At 38.1% G+C, this 18,218-nt stretch overlaps 2 protein-coding genes across 2 annotated transcripts; both read left to right on the forward strand.

Annotated features, from left to right (window-relative positions):
• Positions 1–1,237: 1,237 nt before the first annotated feature.
• On the forward strand, positions 1,238–11,636 carry pbx2 (pre-B-cell leukemia homeobox 2). The gene is made up of 8 exons (XM_041794487.1): positions 1,238–1,540; positions 2,205–2,278; positions 6,201–6,445; positions 7,051–7,241; positions 8,916–9,051; positions 9,221–9,362; positions 10,097–10,191; positions 10,819–11,636. Exons 1-8 carry the CDS (start codon positions 1,299–1,301, stop codon positions 10,897–10,899), a joined length of 1,206 nt encoding a protein of 401 aa, XP_041650421.1. The 5' UTR covers positions 1,238–1,298; the 3' UTR covers positions 10,900–11,636.
• A 3,283-nt stretch (positions 11,637–14,919) lies between these two features.
• On the forward strand, positions 14,920–15,980 carry her7 (hairy and enhancer of split related-7). Its single transcript, XM_041792429.1, has 3 exons — positions 14,920–14,964; positions 15,261–15,360; positions 15,469–15,980. Exons 1-3 carry the CDS (start codon positions 14,920–14,922, stop codon positions 15,978–15,980), a joined length of 657 nt encoding a protein of 218 aa, XP_041648363.1.
• The last annotated feature ends 2,238 nt before the right edge of the window (positions 15,981–18,218 follow it).

Here is an 18,218-nt window from a genome sequence, read left to right on the forward strand (position 1 = left end):
TTGGTACTATTTTGATATTTTCCTCATACTATATAGATCAGGGGTGTCAAACTCACGGCCCGGGGGCCATATCAGGCCCGTGGTGCAGTTATACCCGCAGATCATATGACATTTTATTATAACTGGCCCACCAGTACGAGGTCTGTAGATTTCCTCCAGTATAAAAATGTAAACTTAACCTTGATGATTTATAATATCCTTGCTGAGTCATGAAATTAGAAAAAGAAAACAGTAAAAATAATTTGATTAAAAAGTAATAAACGTAGGGGAAATTTGTGTTTTGTGCATCGAACAGTTATGACTAAAAGTTATGGTTTTGACTGTTTATTTCATATTTTCACCTTTAAATCTCATAACTTTGATTTTTTTATCCCGTATTTTTACCTTTTAGATTCATAATTTAACATTTCAAACCCTATTTTGACCTTTTAAAGTAATGATTTTGACTTTAATTTCATGCTTTGACCTCTTTCAATTCCTAACTTTGACTTTTATCTCATTTTTTTTTACTTTTAAAAATCATGATTTATAATTTTGTTTCATATTTTGACTTTTAAAACTCATGAATTTGAAATTTAATCTCATATTTTGACATTTTAAACGTACATTTTGGATGTTTATCTCATTTTTTGATTGTTAAATATTATGATTTTGAATTGTATCTCAGTTTTGCTGACCATTTTCAACTCCTGACTTTGACTTCTATCTCATTTTTTTTTACCTTTAAAACTCATGGTTTTGAATTTTATTTCATATTTGGACTTTTACAACTCATGATTTTGACTTTTATCCTATTTTTTTGACTGTTAAAAATTATGGTTTCAGTATTCTATCTCATATTTTACCTTTTAAAAACATTTCTTTTAACTTTAAATTTTATGTTTTACCTTTAAAACTTATAAGTTTGACTTTTTATCTCAGATTTTGAGTTTTTAACTTATCATGTTGACCTTGTAATCTCAAAATCATTTAGGCTGACAGTCAATGTTTAAATATTGACCCTGCTTGGCCCTCAGGTTAGACTGAAACTCAGAATCTGGCCCCTGCTGTGATTGAATTTGACACCCCTGATATAGATAATCCAAGTATCATAGACTGATGCATAGAAAAAGAATATTGTAATTGAAAAAAAAGTACAACTTTGGTATCAGTTGCTGTACTTTGTTTACTCACTGTGGCTTGTACCTCTTCCCACCAGTCACTAGGGGACCTGCTCCGTGCAATGCCTCGCATCGGCCCGTGTTGTCTGTCTGTGAACACAGTCGGGCAGCAGTCGTCGCCACTGTGCGTCGCTGAAAATGTTGCAACAGCAGCCTCTGACGGGCAATGGGCCCTCAAACGGCCGGGGACTCGGCATGAGTGGCCACCCCGGGATGCATGCGCTCAACTCGGTTCATCAACCCTCCCAGCACCGGTCTGACGGAGGGGACTCGGGCCTCGAGGGCACAGAAAACGGACATGAAACCCGCAGAGATATTGGTGACATACTGCAACAAATAATGACCATCACCGACCAAAGTTTGGACGAGGCACAGGCAAAGTTAGTTGAGCCTTTAACATTTCGTATTTTTTATTGTTATTAACGCGCTTCCTGTTTTTGTTTTGCTGCTTTGTCCGATCAGACCCATAGAGGCAAAGTTTCCTGAACTTCAATCTATTGTTTAGATAATTAGCCTTACGCTAACTTAATTGCTAACCTAAGCTAAGGAAACGGCGCTACTTTTTAATAACATGGCTATAATAGTATGCTGATACGTTACCCAGCGGTTTTGTGTCTTTGCTGTCATATATACACACATTTATTAACGCCGAAACGGAACGTTAGCTATTGTTAGCATGCTAAGCTGTGCTAGCGAATGCTAACAAGCATAGGCTAGTACAGGTAGCTAACAGGTAATGCTGCTGTAAACATGTAAATTGAATTTTCGTGGACACCTAATAACTTAGTTGTTTGGTAAGCATGTAAATATGAAGTTGAAACTATTGCGTGTAAAGTGTGGGCAGCTCACTCGTTAACAGTTAGCTTCTTACCTTTTAGCCAGTGAGAAGCTAACGTTTGCTACATTAGCCACGTTGAAGGTAGTTAGATTGGCAACTAAAATGTGTTTTGTTTTGGTGCATTTGCATGCAGTTCAAGTGCCCGTGTTTACGCTTTGCATACTTGTGGAAACTAAAAGTCACGCTGTTTTCTTTTTTTTGTACAGGAAACATGCGCTAAACTGTCACCGAATGAAACCTGCTTTATTCAGCGTCCTCTGCGAGATTAAAGAGAAAACAGGTAACAGTGTTTTTATTGTATTTGTAGCTACTATTTTTAGTGTTTAATCAGTGTCACTGTTAGAAATCGTGTTTTTTTGCTGCATTATTGAAGAGTTTTGTTTTGCAGTGGCTCTTGTGTTATTGCAGTGTTGTTAGCTTGTGTTGACACAGTGTCATCAGAAGCCAATAAATCGATCAGCTTTACATTAGAAAGTCAATGGTTTACTAATATTAGGGTAGGTCAGTACGGAGCAAAAGTCACGTCTTGGTATTTTTTATCTTAATGGGGATATAGGGTATACAGCTCAGTTATTTTATCAGTGAATACAGAACAAAAAAAAAAAAAGTCTGCTGTGAGTCAAATCTACATGGGTGAAATGTCACAAAGTTTTTTTTTATTACCAAAAAGCTGCATATTGACAATTTGTTTATAAAAGATGTTAAAATAAACTGCATTTGTGAAAAACAAAAACGGTCCTTTAAAAAACAGTTAAATTATGATTTCTCATATTTTTCTCACCACTGAATTAGCAGAATACTGCCCCAATATTACCAGAAATTGCTTGATGTCATTACTGTCATTACTGTATGTCATTACTGGTTAAATACATCTTTAATAAACCATATTTCTGAGTTATTACTTGGTCAAATGCCAACTTATTACTAGGTGTTTACCATCTTATCCCTGAGAAATAACTAGAAACTTTCCACTTATTACTATAAAATACTAGGTAGTGGGGCTGGGCAGTTAATCCAAAATGAGATTAAATTAGTGTGGTTGTGAGCATTGATATTCGTGTCTGCCATTTTGTTTATTATTCTTCTTCTGTGCCGGCTATCTCCTCGTACATACTTTCTCGTATCGACCAGGGGTATACCGATCAATCGGCCAAAATCGGAATCGGCGCTGATTTTCTTAATTTTGGGGGATCGGTGATCGGCCGATACTTCGATAAGATTGGTGGATAAGATCGGTTTCATATGTACCTCTACCTACTAAAATGTGGAAAATGAAAGACTAAAGGAACTGATCTAATTTAGTAGTTCGGACAGCGATGCTCTAAACTTTTCATTTATATTTGGGAGAACCACCTAATGTGCAGTTAAAACAACAAGTTTGTATTGTTTCACAGGTATTGTTCAGTGTTTTTTAGTAAAATAAGATTGGAACATTGAAGGTGTAAGCTGTCAGTTATAAAAAGAAAATCGGTATCGGCCAAAACCGGAATCGGCAGGTCAGGCTTTATAAAGATGGGTGATCGGTGATCGGCCAGAAAATTGCAATCGGTGCACCCCTAGTATCGACACTATTTAAACTTAAAAAAGAATCAGTTTCTTCGTCATTTGACTGCTATGACTTTTCTCATTTCTAACTTATATAATTTTTAAAATATAGCTATTTTACGCTATTTCTATGCTTTTTCAGCCATTGAATGCAATTTTCAACTACTATCAGGTCAAAATCAGCTATTTTTATGCTACTTTCAGCTATTATTAGGCTATTTTCAGCAGTTTTTAGGCTACTTTCAGCCATTGTTGTCCTCTTTTTGTGCTATTGAATGCCAATTTCAGCTACTTTTATGACACTTTATTCTATCTTATGCTATTTTCAGCTATTTTTGTGCTTTTGGCTATTTTCAGCAGTTCTTCCACAATTCACCTCTCAGCATCCCCACGCAATTTCAGCTGAAATTGAAATTTTGATCTATTTGCAATATGGCCTACTGCAATCTTCAAATAGCAAAAGTTGCAATATTTCTTATACATGAAATCGAAATCCCAGTTTATTACTTATATTTTGCAGCAGAGACGTCATGCATTACACATACAATCATTCAAGACCCATTTTTTAGTACTTTATTTTTGTACATTTTTCTGATTAAATATGAGAATGACAACAATTATCATTCCTTTCAATACAATAATTCATTTCCAGTTTGCAATACAAGTCAAAACAATCACAATTAGATATTTTTTCAAAAAGTTTCAGCCCTAGTTTTAGATATATTGTGTTATAATATAGAATGATTTATTGTTTGTGTTTGTTGGAAAATACATAAGATAAGGGAATTATGGAATAATTGCATATCAAATTGCCATATTGGGGGGGGGGGGGGGGCAATTAGATTACTTCCCAAGTCGTTCAGCCCTACACAGTGGGGTTACTAAATGCTACTTTTTAATTTTTTTCTTTACATTTAAAATCAAAATGTGAATGCACAATATTATCAGCATCTGCAGATAATAGCTCAAAAAATGTAATTATTGATATTGATAGGAACATTTCTGGCATTGTTTATAGCTGATTAATTGGTTGGTTGTACATGTTGGCAGAACATGTTAATAGGATTGTTCAGTTTAAGGAAAATCATTTGGCCTACCTCAGCTGAGGTCTTTTTTTTTTTCATTATACCTTTTAGTTTAAATGTCTTTATTGGACTTTGATTTTGGTCTAAACTTCAGCTAGTTTATTATTCTATTTAAGAAGAGTGTGTTTAGATAGATAGCTAAATAGTTATTTTATTAATCCTGAGAGAAGTTGAAAAAATCCAAGCTTTTTGTTATCATTGTCTCAGGGTAGCACAATGCAAGCCATCAGATGAATTAAGAGACTTAATTTTAACCACAGATCAAGCCTAGAGCAGGAGAGATTTGGTGTTCTTTACTGTAAAAAGTAGTGCATGAATCGTTGCAGGCTTAAATGAGTTTTAAAAAAACACCTGGATATTGCTATATTGGATATCGGCAGTAACCAAACATCATGCATCCATGATTTAAATGGATGATCTTGTGGTCAGTAGCATCTGCTTGTTGGTGGTCTTCACTGTCAGCAGTCTTTTTGCTGAGCGCCTCCAGTCATCATAAATTATAACACTAGGAACATGTAATTTTTATACCCTCTCTTTTGAAAATGTATTGACATTTCTTTGAAAACTTGATAGAATGTCCACCCTTACCTGAAAAGTAATTCTATCATAGATGCAAATAGCTTGATACTTAAAATGTCCAAAAAATCACAAAGGGAGGGATATTTTATTTGCCAGCTTATATACAAAACGCTATTTGGTGCAATAATAAGAGACAAACAGCTGGACAAACAAACTCACAATGCCTGCAAGGCAATACATTACATGCTGGTTTGTCAGCTGCACAGAGCAAATGTTAAGCGAGTAATGAAAGGGTGCTGAATAATGATACTTGGCACTCACATTAATGTTAGTGAAGAGAAATCAGTTCTCTCATGTATTGCTTTTTAACAACCTTTATTTATATTAGAGATACCATTGAGGGGGCAACTATTGTTTACATTGATACAGGGTCAAAATACAGAATACAGAAGAAAGATGGCTTTAGAGTTGTTAAAGTAAGAGATGTAGTAGACAAAGCCCAAAGTATTCTTAATTATATAGAGAAAAAAAGACAATATTTCAAATGAGGGATATATTATACACTTCATTCATTGCCGAAATGTCAGTTTTTTTTCAGTCCAACGATATTTCACCGGAGAAAGAAAAAAATACTCCTAAAATAAAACCTATAAATTAATTTTCTCACAGTGGATTTGGATAAAAAGAAAAAAAAGTACGATTAAAAAGAAACATGAAAACATTTGTAATATTAGCGAGTTGAAACCCATACAGATACACTAATCTGTCTTCCAGTGTGCAAGATGTATACATATTTGGCAGAGAAATGGCAAAATGTTAACATTATATGTCAATGATGCCATTAAAAGTCACTATATGATCTAAACATTGTTAATTTAAAACAGTATACATGTTTAAATGGATAGGCTTTTAATGATTTTTTTATTGAATCCGATGAGAATTAAACGGGATGTAGGTGTAGATGATGCAATGTGATGGTGCCTCTCCACACATATAGTCTATTGATATTTGGCCAAGAAAACCAATAGACTCTGACATTTGTCTTACTGGCAGGCTTGTCAATGAGGAACACCCAGGAGGATGAGCCTCAGGATCCTCAGCTGGTGCGATTGGACAACATGCTGCTGGCGGAGGGCGTGGCGGGCCCGGAGAAAGGCGGCGGGGCTGCCGCTGCTGTGTCTGCTGCCACCAGCTCAGGAGGGATGTCACCTGACAGCTCACTCGAGCACTCCGACTACAAAAGCAAGTTGAGCCAGATTCGCAGTATCTACCACACTGAGCTGGAGAAGTATGAGCAGGTACCGTGTCGCAACAGGAGACGAGTGCTGACATTGCCTGTACACGCTTGCTTTTACTAGAGCTGCTCGCCAGAAGCATAATACATTGGCATGTTAGGTCTAGAGTATAGTTGCATAGTTTTCCCTGCAGGGGAATACACTTCAGTTTCTGTGTTAATGATCAAAAGAACAGTGTGAGTCATACGTCAGTAGGTTTGTTTGTATAATGAGGGACAGATTCCAGCCTGCACTGTAGCCCTGTGCTGTGCTGTTATTTAAAATACTCCTGAAAAATTTAGTGAAACCCCCCATAATAGTCAAAGCTGTCTTATCAGCAATGTTACAACAAATTTCTACGGTGATAGGACAAATTTATTACCTTTTGTTGGCTTTACTAGTCATTCAAATGCTTTATTATACCAGTGGGACATTGCAGCGATGCAACATTGTCTGCTTCGCATCGCTGGTATTCCCCTAAAATCTTGGCCTACAAATACACAAATATTTCCTAAAATCAAATTAAAATCCTTTGATATATCATATCAAACCAACATACCATGATGCGCTTAGCTTCACTGATTTTCTGCTCTGTTCTTCTCTGGTCATCTTACACCTGACCTGCACAGGCATGCACTGAGTTTACTACTCATGTGATGAACCTGCTGCGGGAGCAGTCGCGTACCCGGCCTGTTACCCCACGGGAGATCGAGCGTATGGTGGCCATCATTCACCGCAAGTTCAGCTCCATCCAGACCCAGCTGAAACAGAGCACTTGTGAGGCGGTCATGATCCTGAGGTCACGCTTCCTTGATGCCAGGTATGAACATGTTGCTGTATATACTGTAGCTTTAAAAAGGTTTAGTCATATCTTGATGGAGGACAGAAGCTCAGGACCTGTTCACATTTTGCATTAATGATCGGTTTTGGGCATTTGGAAAGCAAGTGAATGCATTTGGTACGTATATTTTACACTATGTATTCACAGAACGTCTGAAGTTATTGGTTCCTAACCTGGGATCTGGGACCCTCCTTCAGAGGGCGCCAGAGATTTCAGATGAGGTACCAGGCTCTGCCTGCTCTAAGTTTGTTAAAATTAGATTTCCTTATATTAAAAAATATCGTGATGGATCTCGTAGGAGTTGTTCATAAAATGGTCTTTTGGTAATAAACACTTAAATGCTTGTGTGAAGGGCAATTTTTTTTATTCAAAAAATAAAAACAGTTAAAATTGCTGTGAACCTTCGACAGAAATATATCACATTCTTCTGTTTGGGTTCATGGGGCCACAGCTCTTCGTAGATACAAGTAATTCTCTTGCTCACTCATTTATAGTTTTCCCCCCTAATTTTGTCATAGCCATGCTTTCAAATTAAACAGTAATAAATTATATAGTAAACATTATGGGATACTGGTTAGAGCAAAATTTCAATTCAAGATGACAATTGGTGAGGGAGTCATGATTGACATACGCTGGTCAACCTGGTTCTTTTTGTGGACAACAAGATCTATTTCTTGTTTGAGTGATGACTTCTTTTGTCTATTTTTGTTGTTGATTAATAGCTATAAAAAGGCCCGAATGGTACCAGATGAACAGAGACTGTTTTGAGACTGTTGCTGGATTGTGAAATAGATAACGCCATGGGGTTCTATTACTTTTTACCTTCATATTGTATGTTGTTTAATTAATCTCTTCCTCATTGTTATTTGTAATTATCATTTATCTGTACTATTTCTATGAGAATCTTGTGCAACATAGGTTTGTGCAATATGTGGTTGGATTTTTTATGGATGTGCTGCTCTGTGTACGTGTGGATTATTTTTGCTATGCTATTTATTACTAATGAGTGGTTTATGCTTGCTTATTGTGTGCAGCACTTGGGGTGTAAGAAAAATGTCCCTTTGGGGACAAAGAAGTGCATCGTATTGTACTGTATGTAGAATCAGTACTACCAATCCAGTCTGGATGAAGGTGTCCCAGGCCAACTATTAGATATCAGACTGTTTACATTATATTTTGTGGTGCAGCTACACCTTTTATTAAGGCTTGGTTTCTGAATGCCCAAAACTGACATTTTGTAGGATCTAAACAAGGTCACAGAGTAGATTTTCAACAAGTATGAGGGTTTTGCAATATAGGAATGACTCAAAAATATGGTATATTTTCAGTCCTACAATTTCTAATCTACCCAGTTTCTCTCTCTATTATTACAAATTTGAATACAACTGATTCTTTGTAGTAATTGCAGGATTTGCTCTGTGAAAACCTCTAGTTGAAATTGTTAAAAGTTCTCATTTAATAGTTTTTTATTGGTTTTCATCTTTTCTGAATTTCTGTGTATAAAGTTGATTAAATAACTAAAGAGCATAATCAGTGAACATGGAAGACAGACACTTGTTTTATGATGTGTATATTTATGTGTCTACATAAATGAAAACTGGAACCTGTGCCAAAAAACTGAAATTAATTGAATAAAATTTTGTTTCTCTTCAGGCGCAAGAGGCGCAATTTCAGCAAACAGGCCACAGAGGTCCTGAATGAGTATTTCTACTCCCACCTGTCCAACCCTTACCCCAGTGAAGAAGCCAAAGAGGAACTTGCCAAACAATGTGGAATCACCGTCTCTCAGGTAAACCACTGACAGCTGTAGGTGAGCTTAAAGATGCAGCATGTTTACATCAATTAGAGTCTGGATGTGGGATTGAATCGGCCTTCCAAGCTGAGACCTGCTCCACAAGATGTTTACCCTAATGACAGAGTTCACACTGAGCCTTTTTTCATTTACAATTTTTGGCCAGGTCTCCAACTGGTTTGGCAACAAGAGAATCCGCTACAAGAAAAACATTGGCAAGTTCCAAGAGGAGGCCAACCTTTACGCCATGAAGACAGCCTTGGGGGCCAGACAGGGCGATGATTCTCCGCACACTCCCAACTCTACAGGTGACCAAAACATGCCCTGAAGCTGCAAGATTTTCTCAGCCTAGCCCTTTTCTGCCTACGTTTGTCTCTGGTTTTATGCATGGCATGTCTGACGGAAAGGGTGCCCTGAGGTAGTGAACTTTTTGGGAGAAATATAGACATTTACTGTAAAATCTGATGAACAAGATGCATTTTTAATACCATCTTAAAAGTTGACTGAGTCCTGTATACCAGTGCAAACGCTATACCCACATGTCCAGCAGCCACCAACTTAGAATTCACTGCCATTTATTGTGTGTTTTGAAAGCTGCGCTTCACTGTGCAAAATGGGCGGAATTACAAGTGACTCAGACTAGACTGGCAGCATCACTTCTAAACAGCTTTTCTCCCTCATGTGCCATAATCCTGCATTTCTTTTGCACAGCTTCTTTGCTTTAGTTTTCTTTACATAAACGTTTTTTGGCTGGTAGAGTCACACTTAATAGCACTTTTTAGTCCAGCTATGATGGGGAAAAGCTGGAATAATTATGAAGTGGCAGTTCAGAAAAGAGGATAATGTATGCAGTAACCCTAACCTTTGTTTTTGGTTTTGTGGTACATCTTGAAAGCAGGTTTGTTAATAATATACAGGATATTCCATGACATTAATGGTACAACACTCTTGAATGCTGACAAAAGGGACTGGTGATGCCAACATTTAAAAACTTCTTTAGTTTAACGTTGTATATTTCCCTGCTGTTTGTCTCTCTTTTTAGGATCTGGGTCCTTCTCCCTGTCTGGATCAGCTGACCTCTTCCTCGGAGTTCCACCTGTGAACGGCGAGCAGTCGGCTTACCAAATGGGCATGCAGGTACTGATTAACCCTTATATAAAAATAATAACATTGTAAATAAACAACCAAATCTAACAGCACAAAGACAGCATCAGATGTTGAAACAGAGAAACGTCATTGTTTTTAAAAAACTGCTGTATTTGTCCAGCATGTTGGAAAAAAGTTTGGGACAATGGCAACTAAGGGATGGAGAAGTTGCAACATCCTTCGTTTAATTAAACCAGGGTACACACAATAAGATAGTGACCAACTAGGGTCAGATTCCCTCCTTCCAACCAAAGTTTATGTCTTTAATATAAATGCCACCAGTTCTTGGTTTATAAATCTGACATTTTTGTAAAGTGTTGCTGTCTTCAAATCTAGAATGGGTGTATAGTTTATTAAAACCAATGATAAAATATGGAGTTCCATTGTTAGGCAAATCACTAGACTCTATGCACATTTTACAGTGTCCTAACTTTTTTGGAAACAGGGTTGTTGCATATTGTTTAACAATCAAGCTACATGTTTATGCCTCTAAAGATGCTTAAGTTTAAAGTCCAGCTATTACAGCATGTCTCCCTGTTATCTCATACTTTCCTGTTTATTTTTATTATTATTGTTGAATAGTTTAATTCTAGTTGTTTTTTCTTTTTTATCCCTCAGGCTAACGGGAACTGGCAAGGTCGTAACTCGCCCCGGTCCGGCAACTCACCCCACAGCGACCAATCGGACAACTCTGACTGATGGCCCCGCCCCTCTGGCCCATGACAACGATGGAAAGTTAGTTGATGGAAAAGAAGACAGAAAAGAATGATTTCACACTTCCCACAACCCACAGTTTTTTTTTTTTTTTTTTGTTTTTTTTTGTACGTTGTTTGTTTGGTTTTATTTTTTTAAATGTTCGTCTTTTTTTTTTTTTTTTTTTTTTTCTTACTGCTCAGCATTGGTCATTATTATGTTCATATGATTCGCTGAGTGCACAGATGGTAGAGTGAAATGTGTGTTTGTGTGTGTGTTGTGTGCATGCAGGTGTGGTTTTCTTATCGGGTCGTAGGGGTTTGTTTTCCACTACTTTTTGACATGTTACTGAGGTGTGTTTGTCGATGGGAAGGAGAAGGGAGGGGGGTGCATTATCATGGTTTTTAGCACACTATATTATTATTATTATTATTAATATTATTGCTGTTTTATTATTAGTGCTACAACTATTTTCATTTTAACAGCTCAGATAGAGAGAATGCATTTATGAGAGAATGAGAGGGCAATAGAGAAAAATCCAAAGATTTTGTGTGTTTGTTTCTCTGTTTTGTTTGTTTTTTATTTTCTACCGGGCTTCTGTGTCCCTGTAAAAATGAATGAGGCGTGTCTGAGTCCACATTAATGGTTTGAATGAGTATATCAACAGTGCTGTCTTTTTCTGTACAGTGAAACACCTGTATTCTCTCTACCTCTTTTACAATAAAGACTCTCTGTATTCACTACCACATGCTGAGCTGTGCAGATTGTGTCCAGGCAAAAGATCACAACCAATAGAAGGGAGGTATTTAAAGGTTTTTTAACTATGTAAATAAACAACCTTCAGTAATTGTCAGGGTTTAGTGTGTTTTCCTTTTACAAACGAGGTAAGAGGGAGAGTTTTGGTTAGGAAAGTGAAATGTTCTGTTTTTAATGAAATGATTGAATCCATGGATCGTTTTTCGTATCTAACGGAAATCTTTCAGTGGATTTAAGTCTACATGCCTCTGACATGATAACAGATTAACAAAACAAGGTGAGGATTAATAATGTCAGAACTTTAACCTTCAGTGTGACCTATAACCTGTTCAATTTGTTAAAAACAAAAAGAAGTATCTTTTGATTTCAATACAGCAGAAGTCTCAGCACAGCCTCTGTAAACTTGGCAAAATTTGCACATTCTTCCTCACTGAAGTGTTTAAAATCTGTCAGATTGTCAGGATATCTCCTGTGCACATCCCTCCTAAGGCCACCAGATTTTCAGCTGAAATTATCCTGAAAAATGTATTAATGCACAACAAAGATGCACAAAATTCAAGTTGAGTTGAGTAGCTAACTGGGAAAAAATGGCATCCTTTGAGAGTTCCAAGGCAAAAACCACTGCTGACAGACAAAAGAACACAAAGACTGGTCTCACATTTGCTCAGGAACATCTTGATGATCCCTAAGACTGAAAATATTCTGTGGACTGATGAGACAAAAGTTGAACTTTTTGGAAGGTGTGTCCCGTCACATCTGGCATAAAACTAACAGCATTTTGAAAAGGGAACATCATACTGACAGTCGAACCTGGAGGTGGTAGTGTGATGGTCTAGGGTTGCTTTGCTGTTTCAGGACTTGGACCACTTGCCATAATTGATGGAACCATGAATTCTGCTGTCTACCAGGAAATCCTGAGGGAGAAGGTTTGGCCACCAGTCTGTGACCTCAAGCTCAAGCACACTTTGATTATGCAGCAGGGCAATGATCCGAATTACACCAGCAAGTCTACCTCGGAATGGCTCAGATTTAACAAGTGAAGATTTTTGGAGTGGCCTAGTCAAAGTCCGCACTTGATTCCGATTGGGACGCCGTGGTATGACCTTAAACTGGCCAGTCGTGCTTAAAAACCCTCCAATGTGGTGGAATTGAAACGATTCTGCAGAGAAGAGTGGAGAAACATTCATCCACACCAATGTGGAAGACTTAGACAGTTATTGCAAATGCTTGCTTGCAGTTGTTGCCGCCAAGGGTGGCACAACAAATTTTAAGGTTTTAGGGGCGATTACTTTTTCACATAGGACCAGATAGATTTGGATGGCTGTTTCCCTAAGAGATGAAATCATCATTTAAAACCTGCATTTGTACATACTCAGATTATCTTTCTCTAGTATATAAAATTTGATTGTTCATCTGAAACATTTAATTGTGATAAATATGCAAAAAAAAAAAAAAAAAAAGAGATCAAGAAGGTGAAAATACCTTTTCACTCAAGTCTATGTTGTTACTTCCTAAAAGGACCATTGCTTTGTTTTTTGTATTGATTTTTTACTTGAAATCAAACTAAGGGTATGCCAAAAGGCTTATTATTCTTAGGCTCTTTTTAATTTACCACACTTAAAATAATCTAAATGTTGGTCTATTTTATTTTTATATTATTCTAAATGTTTTTTTCCCCTAATTTCTTGAATTTTTGTCTATATCAAGCCAAAACAGACAAACTATTCTCCATTAAAGTTGAAGTGTTCACACGAGCCTGTCCCAGAGTGGCGTGTGGAGTCTACACTATAACCACGCGCGTCAGCCATAGTATAATGCAATCAGGACTATTAACTAATCCCCACATGAAAGGTTTCCCACGGGGACCTCCAATTTTGGCAGCACTTGTTGAATCTTAAAGCTGGTCTCGTGTGCGTGGTGACTGTAACTCGGCTTTCCCACGGTCTCCTGGCATCATCAAAGACTTTCCACGAGCAAATGTCGAACAACTGTGGTGCTAAACGGCGCGCCAGCACAAGACGACCGCCCAAATGGCACGCGTGGTCTAATGTGCCATGTGGGTGCGAACGCAAAAATGGGAACTCTTGTTACACCTTCTCTGCTGTGGGCTGAATAACAAATGCACAGGCGTCACGTGCGAGTGGTGAGGTGTCGGCACTCGCCATCAGTGGGCGCACACTTAACCGAAATTAGAACAAATTTAATGACGTTTTATGCTGAAAGTTTAGCATTTAAATCCACAACATCCCAAGAATTTGAATGACAAAAATAATATGCTTGAACATCTCAATTTGGCAACAAATATTAAAGCTTGTAATGAATCTGTGCCATGTTTGGTACATTAATGAAAAGGTGAACATATGGATTGAGGTGCTAGCTCATTCAGGGCTTTGCACCTCAAATGGTACAAACCACACAAATGGTTCACGCGCTCAAGTTTCTCAGGCTGTACGTTTCTTTATCATCCTGTTCTTTTGCATAAAACACGTAAGAAGAAAGCTGCTGTTCCAGGGGGAAAAGTTGTTACATAAGAGCAAACACACGACTTAATGCCCACTGTGGTCGATTTTAACGCACATCTGACGCTTGCATTTTTATTTCATGTATTTCTAAGTCATTTTTGCCGTTTAGCTAGTATTCAGTTTGTATGCATATTGCCACAGGACACATCCAGAGAAATCTGCGACTTTGGTTGTCACTGTTTTAAAGTAAAAAGTAACACTTGGGTTACTATTTGGTTCTGTCAAGCAGAAAACAGTTCTAAATTTGGATGAGAAACAGTAGAGTGAACGTCAGGCATCACAAATGCCACTCAAAATGAAGTTAATTTTCTTTACTCGCCTTTATTTTCAGATTTAACCCCAGGTTTTGGTATTTTACGCATGGATTTTACGCACGAGTTTGCGCGCGATAGAAAACGTTTCTTCGGCTCGTGCCTTGGTCCTTATAGCCTCACCATAAACTGTTTTATAACCTTATCGTTTCATTAAAGCTTCAGAGCAATAAAATTGAGAATTGATTCGTTACATTCAATCTGAAGCATCTGCAGAAGTGGAGATGACAAACGGTGAGGTGGAGAGGGAGGGGTTGGTGCGTGCTTGGTTGGGGAGGTGGGTGTGGTTAAGTTGGGCGGTAGGAGGAGTCTGCAGTACTGGGGGAATAATAAAGTAGCTGCAGCTCGAGAGGAGCTGTCATTCTCTTATCAGCTGCTGACTGAGAGAGATCTCTGTTCTACTGGATAACTTTACCATAACTGGACCACTGGCTACGATGAAGCTGTTACAACAAAATGAGGATTCAACAAAGGATAGAAAGGTATAAATCTTTCTTTGTTCATTTGTTATGAAAAGTTTTTAAGAAGAAAAAGACAAGGACTTATTTTCTGAATGCTATAAAGAAATTAAGATTGATTAAATCGTTTAAGTGGGACAGCTGTGATTTAAGTTAGTATTTTATGGCTCACTTGTAGAAAATAAATTTTGCATTTAACCGCAGAAGAGCTAAACCACTCCTGCAGAGGTGGAGGGAAAACTTCTGAGTTACATTTAGAGGAATTACATGCAATTTCCCACATTTTAAAATTCCCACAACACTTTTGTTCCTTTTTACAGTTTATAAAATCTCAGGTGGAGAAACGTCGAAGAGAGAGGATGAACTCGAGTCTGGAGCGTCTGAGGACCATGTTGGTTCAAGAGCCACAACAACAGGTACATAAAACTGGCCTTTAAATGTTATCACATGTTGTGGCTTTAATAGAGTTATTCTGTAAGCTAGAAAGATTAATTTACTAATAATGTGATGTTTTCATGCAGGATGGGGCTCGGATCAGAGTGGAAAAGGCTGAGATCCTTGAGCACACAGTCCTCTTCTTACAGAAGACTGCAAAAAAGGACAAAAGAGCTAGAGGTGGTGGTGGAGGCCAGAAACACTCCTTCCAAGAGGGAGTCTCTACCTGCCTGCAGAGAGCCGCTCAGTTCCTGGGACCTGAGGGGAAAGGCCTGTGGCTTGGAACAGCCCTAGATGCATCTTTTGCTGCCAGATTTTCCCGTTCAGACTCCGACTCTGCATCAGCCTTCCTTAAAAGAACTGGAGCTCACTCCTCCAGCTCCCTGTCACACACAAAGTCCATTCTCCGGATGCTGAGACAGAAATCCAAGCACAGACTTCACACAGGAGCAGCCTGCAGTCCGAAGAGTTTTGCTCATCCGTACCAACTTCCAGTGCAGAAAGAGTTCCCCACAGTTCCCCAACAGGCTCAGACACAAAATCAGACCGGGAGCCCATCCCAAAGCAGCCCAGTCAGCCAGACTCTCTGGAGGCCCTGGCCTTGACTACATGGCTGTTGAAACTGAACTTTGAAGGACTCTAATATATATCTAATACTCATTTATCCAAGCTGTACTGGTCCTGAAAGAACATTTGCTTTGTAGGTTTGCAAAAACGGCATCTGATCTTCTCTACTCATACAATGTCAAACCCTGTTCAAGCCTGTAAATAATGTAAAAATGTCTTTTGTACATGTGATTTATGTGTGAAAGTGTTCACTCACTACTCCTCTTTAGTGGTTGTGAATAAAAGCAGGCAGCGGTGCAGCAATCTTTTCTGCAAGCAGGCACATGGACTCCTCCAGACTGGGAGAGCCGGATCGAGAGACCGGGCCGAGCTGTCCGAGTTTAAACTGCTGCTGTGCTGAAGAACAAGTTCAGAGGTGAGTTTAAAAGAGATGATGAGCTTCTGTCCTGCTTCATTAACTTCAAAACCCCTCTGCTATGATTCTTTATGGGTGTGATGCTGAAGTGGATAATGATTGAGTGTCCATCCATCACATTTCCAGGTGTGGGATCTCATGGTTGGAGGTTTGGAGAGCCCCCACCTTCACCTGTGTGCCATGAAGTCTGCTGTCTACATTATAACTTGTATTCTCTTTCAACATAAATATATATATTTTGTCTATTTTGCACAATTATTTATTCTTGATGTCTCCCTATGGTGAGCAGTATTCTTTTTTACTCAAAAATAAAAGCATTCCTTAAAATTACATCAATGTGTTGAATTTTATTCCTAAGATGAAGGCTTCAGAGCTTTTTGTTTGTGATGCTGACAGCTCTTTTTAGAGTAAGTCAGAGGTGTGGAGCGTGGCTTCCTGCAGAGCGACATCCTTTAGGTGTGAAGTCTGCCTGTGATGTGAAACAGTCCAGAAGTGGTTCTTACTTCAAAGACTTCAAAGACGCTCACGTTCACACCTCATTCACTCAGTTTGAAGGGCTTTAAGGTTGAGGCCATGAATAAGAAAAGATGACATGGTATTTTACAAATATAACCGTTGTTGCAGGAAGAAATACCCAATATGTTTTAACATGAATCATATAAATTTAGCTGTACCCTTACTGAGTGTGCTTCAGTGCATCATTATTTTGTAAAGTTTACCCAACTTGTTCTGGTTGATAGCTTTATTAGTTCCACTAGTTCCCAAAGCGGGGGTTAGAACCCCGGGAAAGGGGGGTGGGGTAAATGACACTGAGGTTGGTTTGTGAGATCCCTTACAAAAAGCAAAGAAAATTTTAGTATTATTTCAGTGATATATGAGTTTAATTCCGATTAAAATCACTGCTGGGTGAAATTTATGCTGAAAGTAATTTATAAAAAAAACATTTAAAATTTAATTTTGCACATAACAGCAATAGTGTAGGGGTCCAAGGCTCTTTAAAGACACATAGACTTGTCATTACATTTCATATGTCCAGTGCTCAAGTCTTACTTACATTTTTGTATTCTACTTTAAGCCTTTCTTATAGGAAGCTATATGAGCTATATTAGATAATGTTAAGGCTTTGTCTTTAGGCCAGTGAAGGCTCTACAAGAAAGTCTACAAGAAAGTGCACATGGCTGTCATTTAATGGTTTAACCCCCTTCAGGGATGGAGGTTGTCTCTTTTGAACAGTTTTAATAGCCTGGTGTTGTCAGAAGTTTTGACAGATAAAGGGCAACCTCAATTAGAAGAACACTTCACATTTACTGCAGAAAACTTTTGTAGAATAAAAAAGGACACAAAAAATAAAGATGGACTCTAACATTTATCTAGGAAAGAAAAAATTACTACAAATATGCCCATAAGATCTGCAGCAGGTCAGCATACTTTCTTACTAAATAAGACCAAATTACTGATTTGCAATGCATTTTGCTTACTGATATCCTAAGTCTTTTCTTTCCTGAGTAATTGTAAAATGTTATAGCCTGTCCCACAGTTTTTTAGTGATAAATGGTCTGCCTGTTGTTGACATCTGTCCCAGATAAAGACAGGGTAGTTTCAAGGACTGAAGTAAACACATCCCTTGGCTACTAATGGAAGTTTAACGGTAAATAAAGATAGTTCAGATAGCTATGTCTGAGTTTCCTTTGGGACAATAATCTTTGAATAACATGGGGTTGAACAATAAAAACTTCAAGCTCGTGTCCGCGTTTGTGTTCATAGTATTTAGTGTTTCTTTTCTCACCTAGACTTCCCCCCAGCTGTTCAAACGCCGTTTATTTTCTGCGCATGTGCGGAGTCGCTACGAAGGGAGGCCAAA

Source organism: Cheilinus undulatus, linkage group 8, assembly GCF_018320785.1.
Source record: "Cheilinus undulatus linkage group 8, ASM1832078v1, whole genome shotgun sequence".
Taxonomy (NCBI): Eukaryota; Metazoa; Chordata; class Actinopteri; order Labriformes; family Labridae; genus Cheilinus; species Cheilinus undulatus.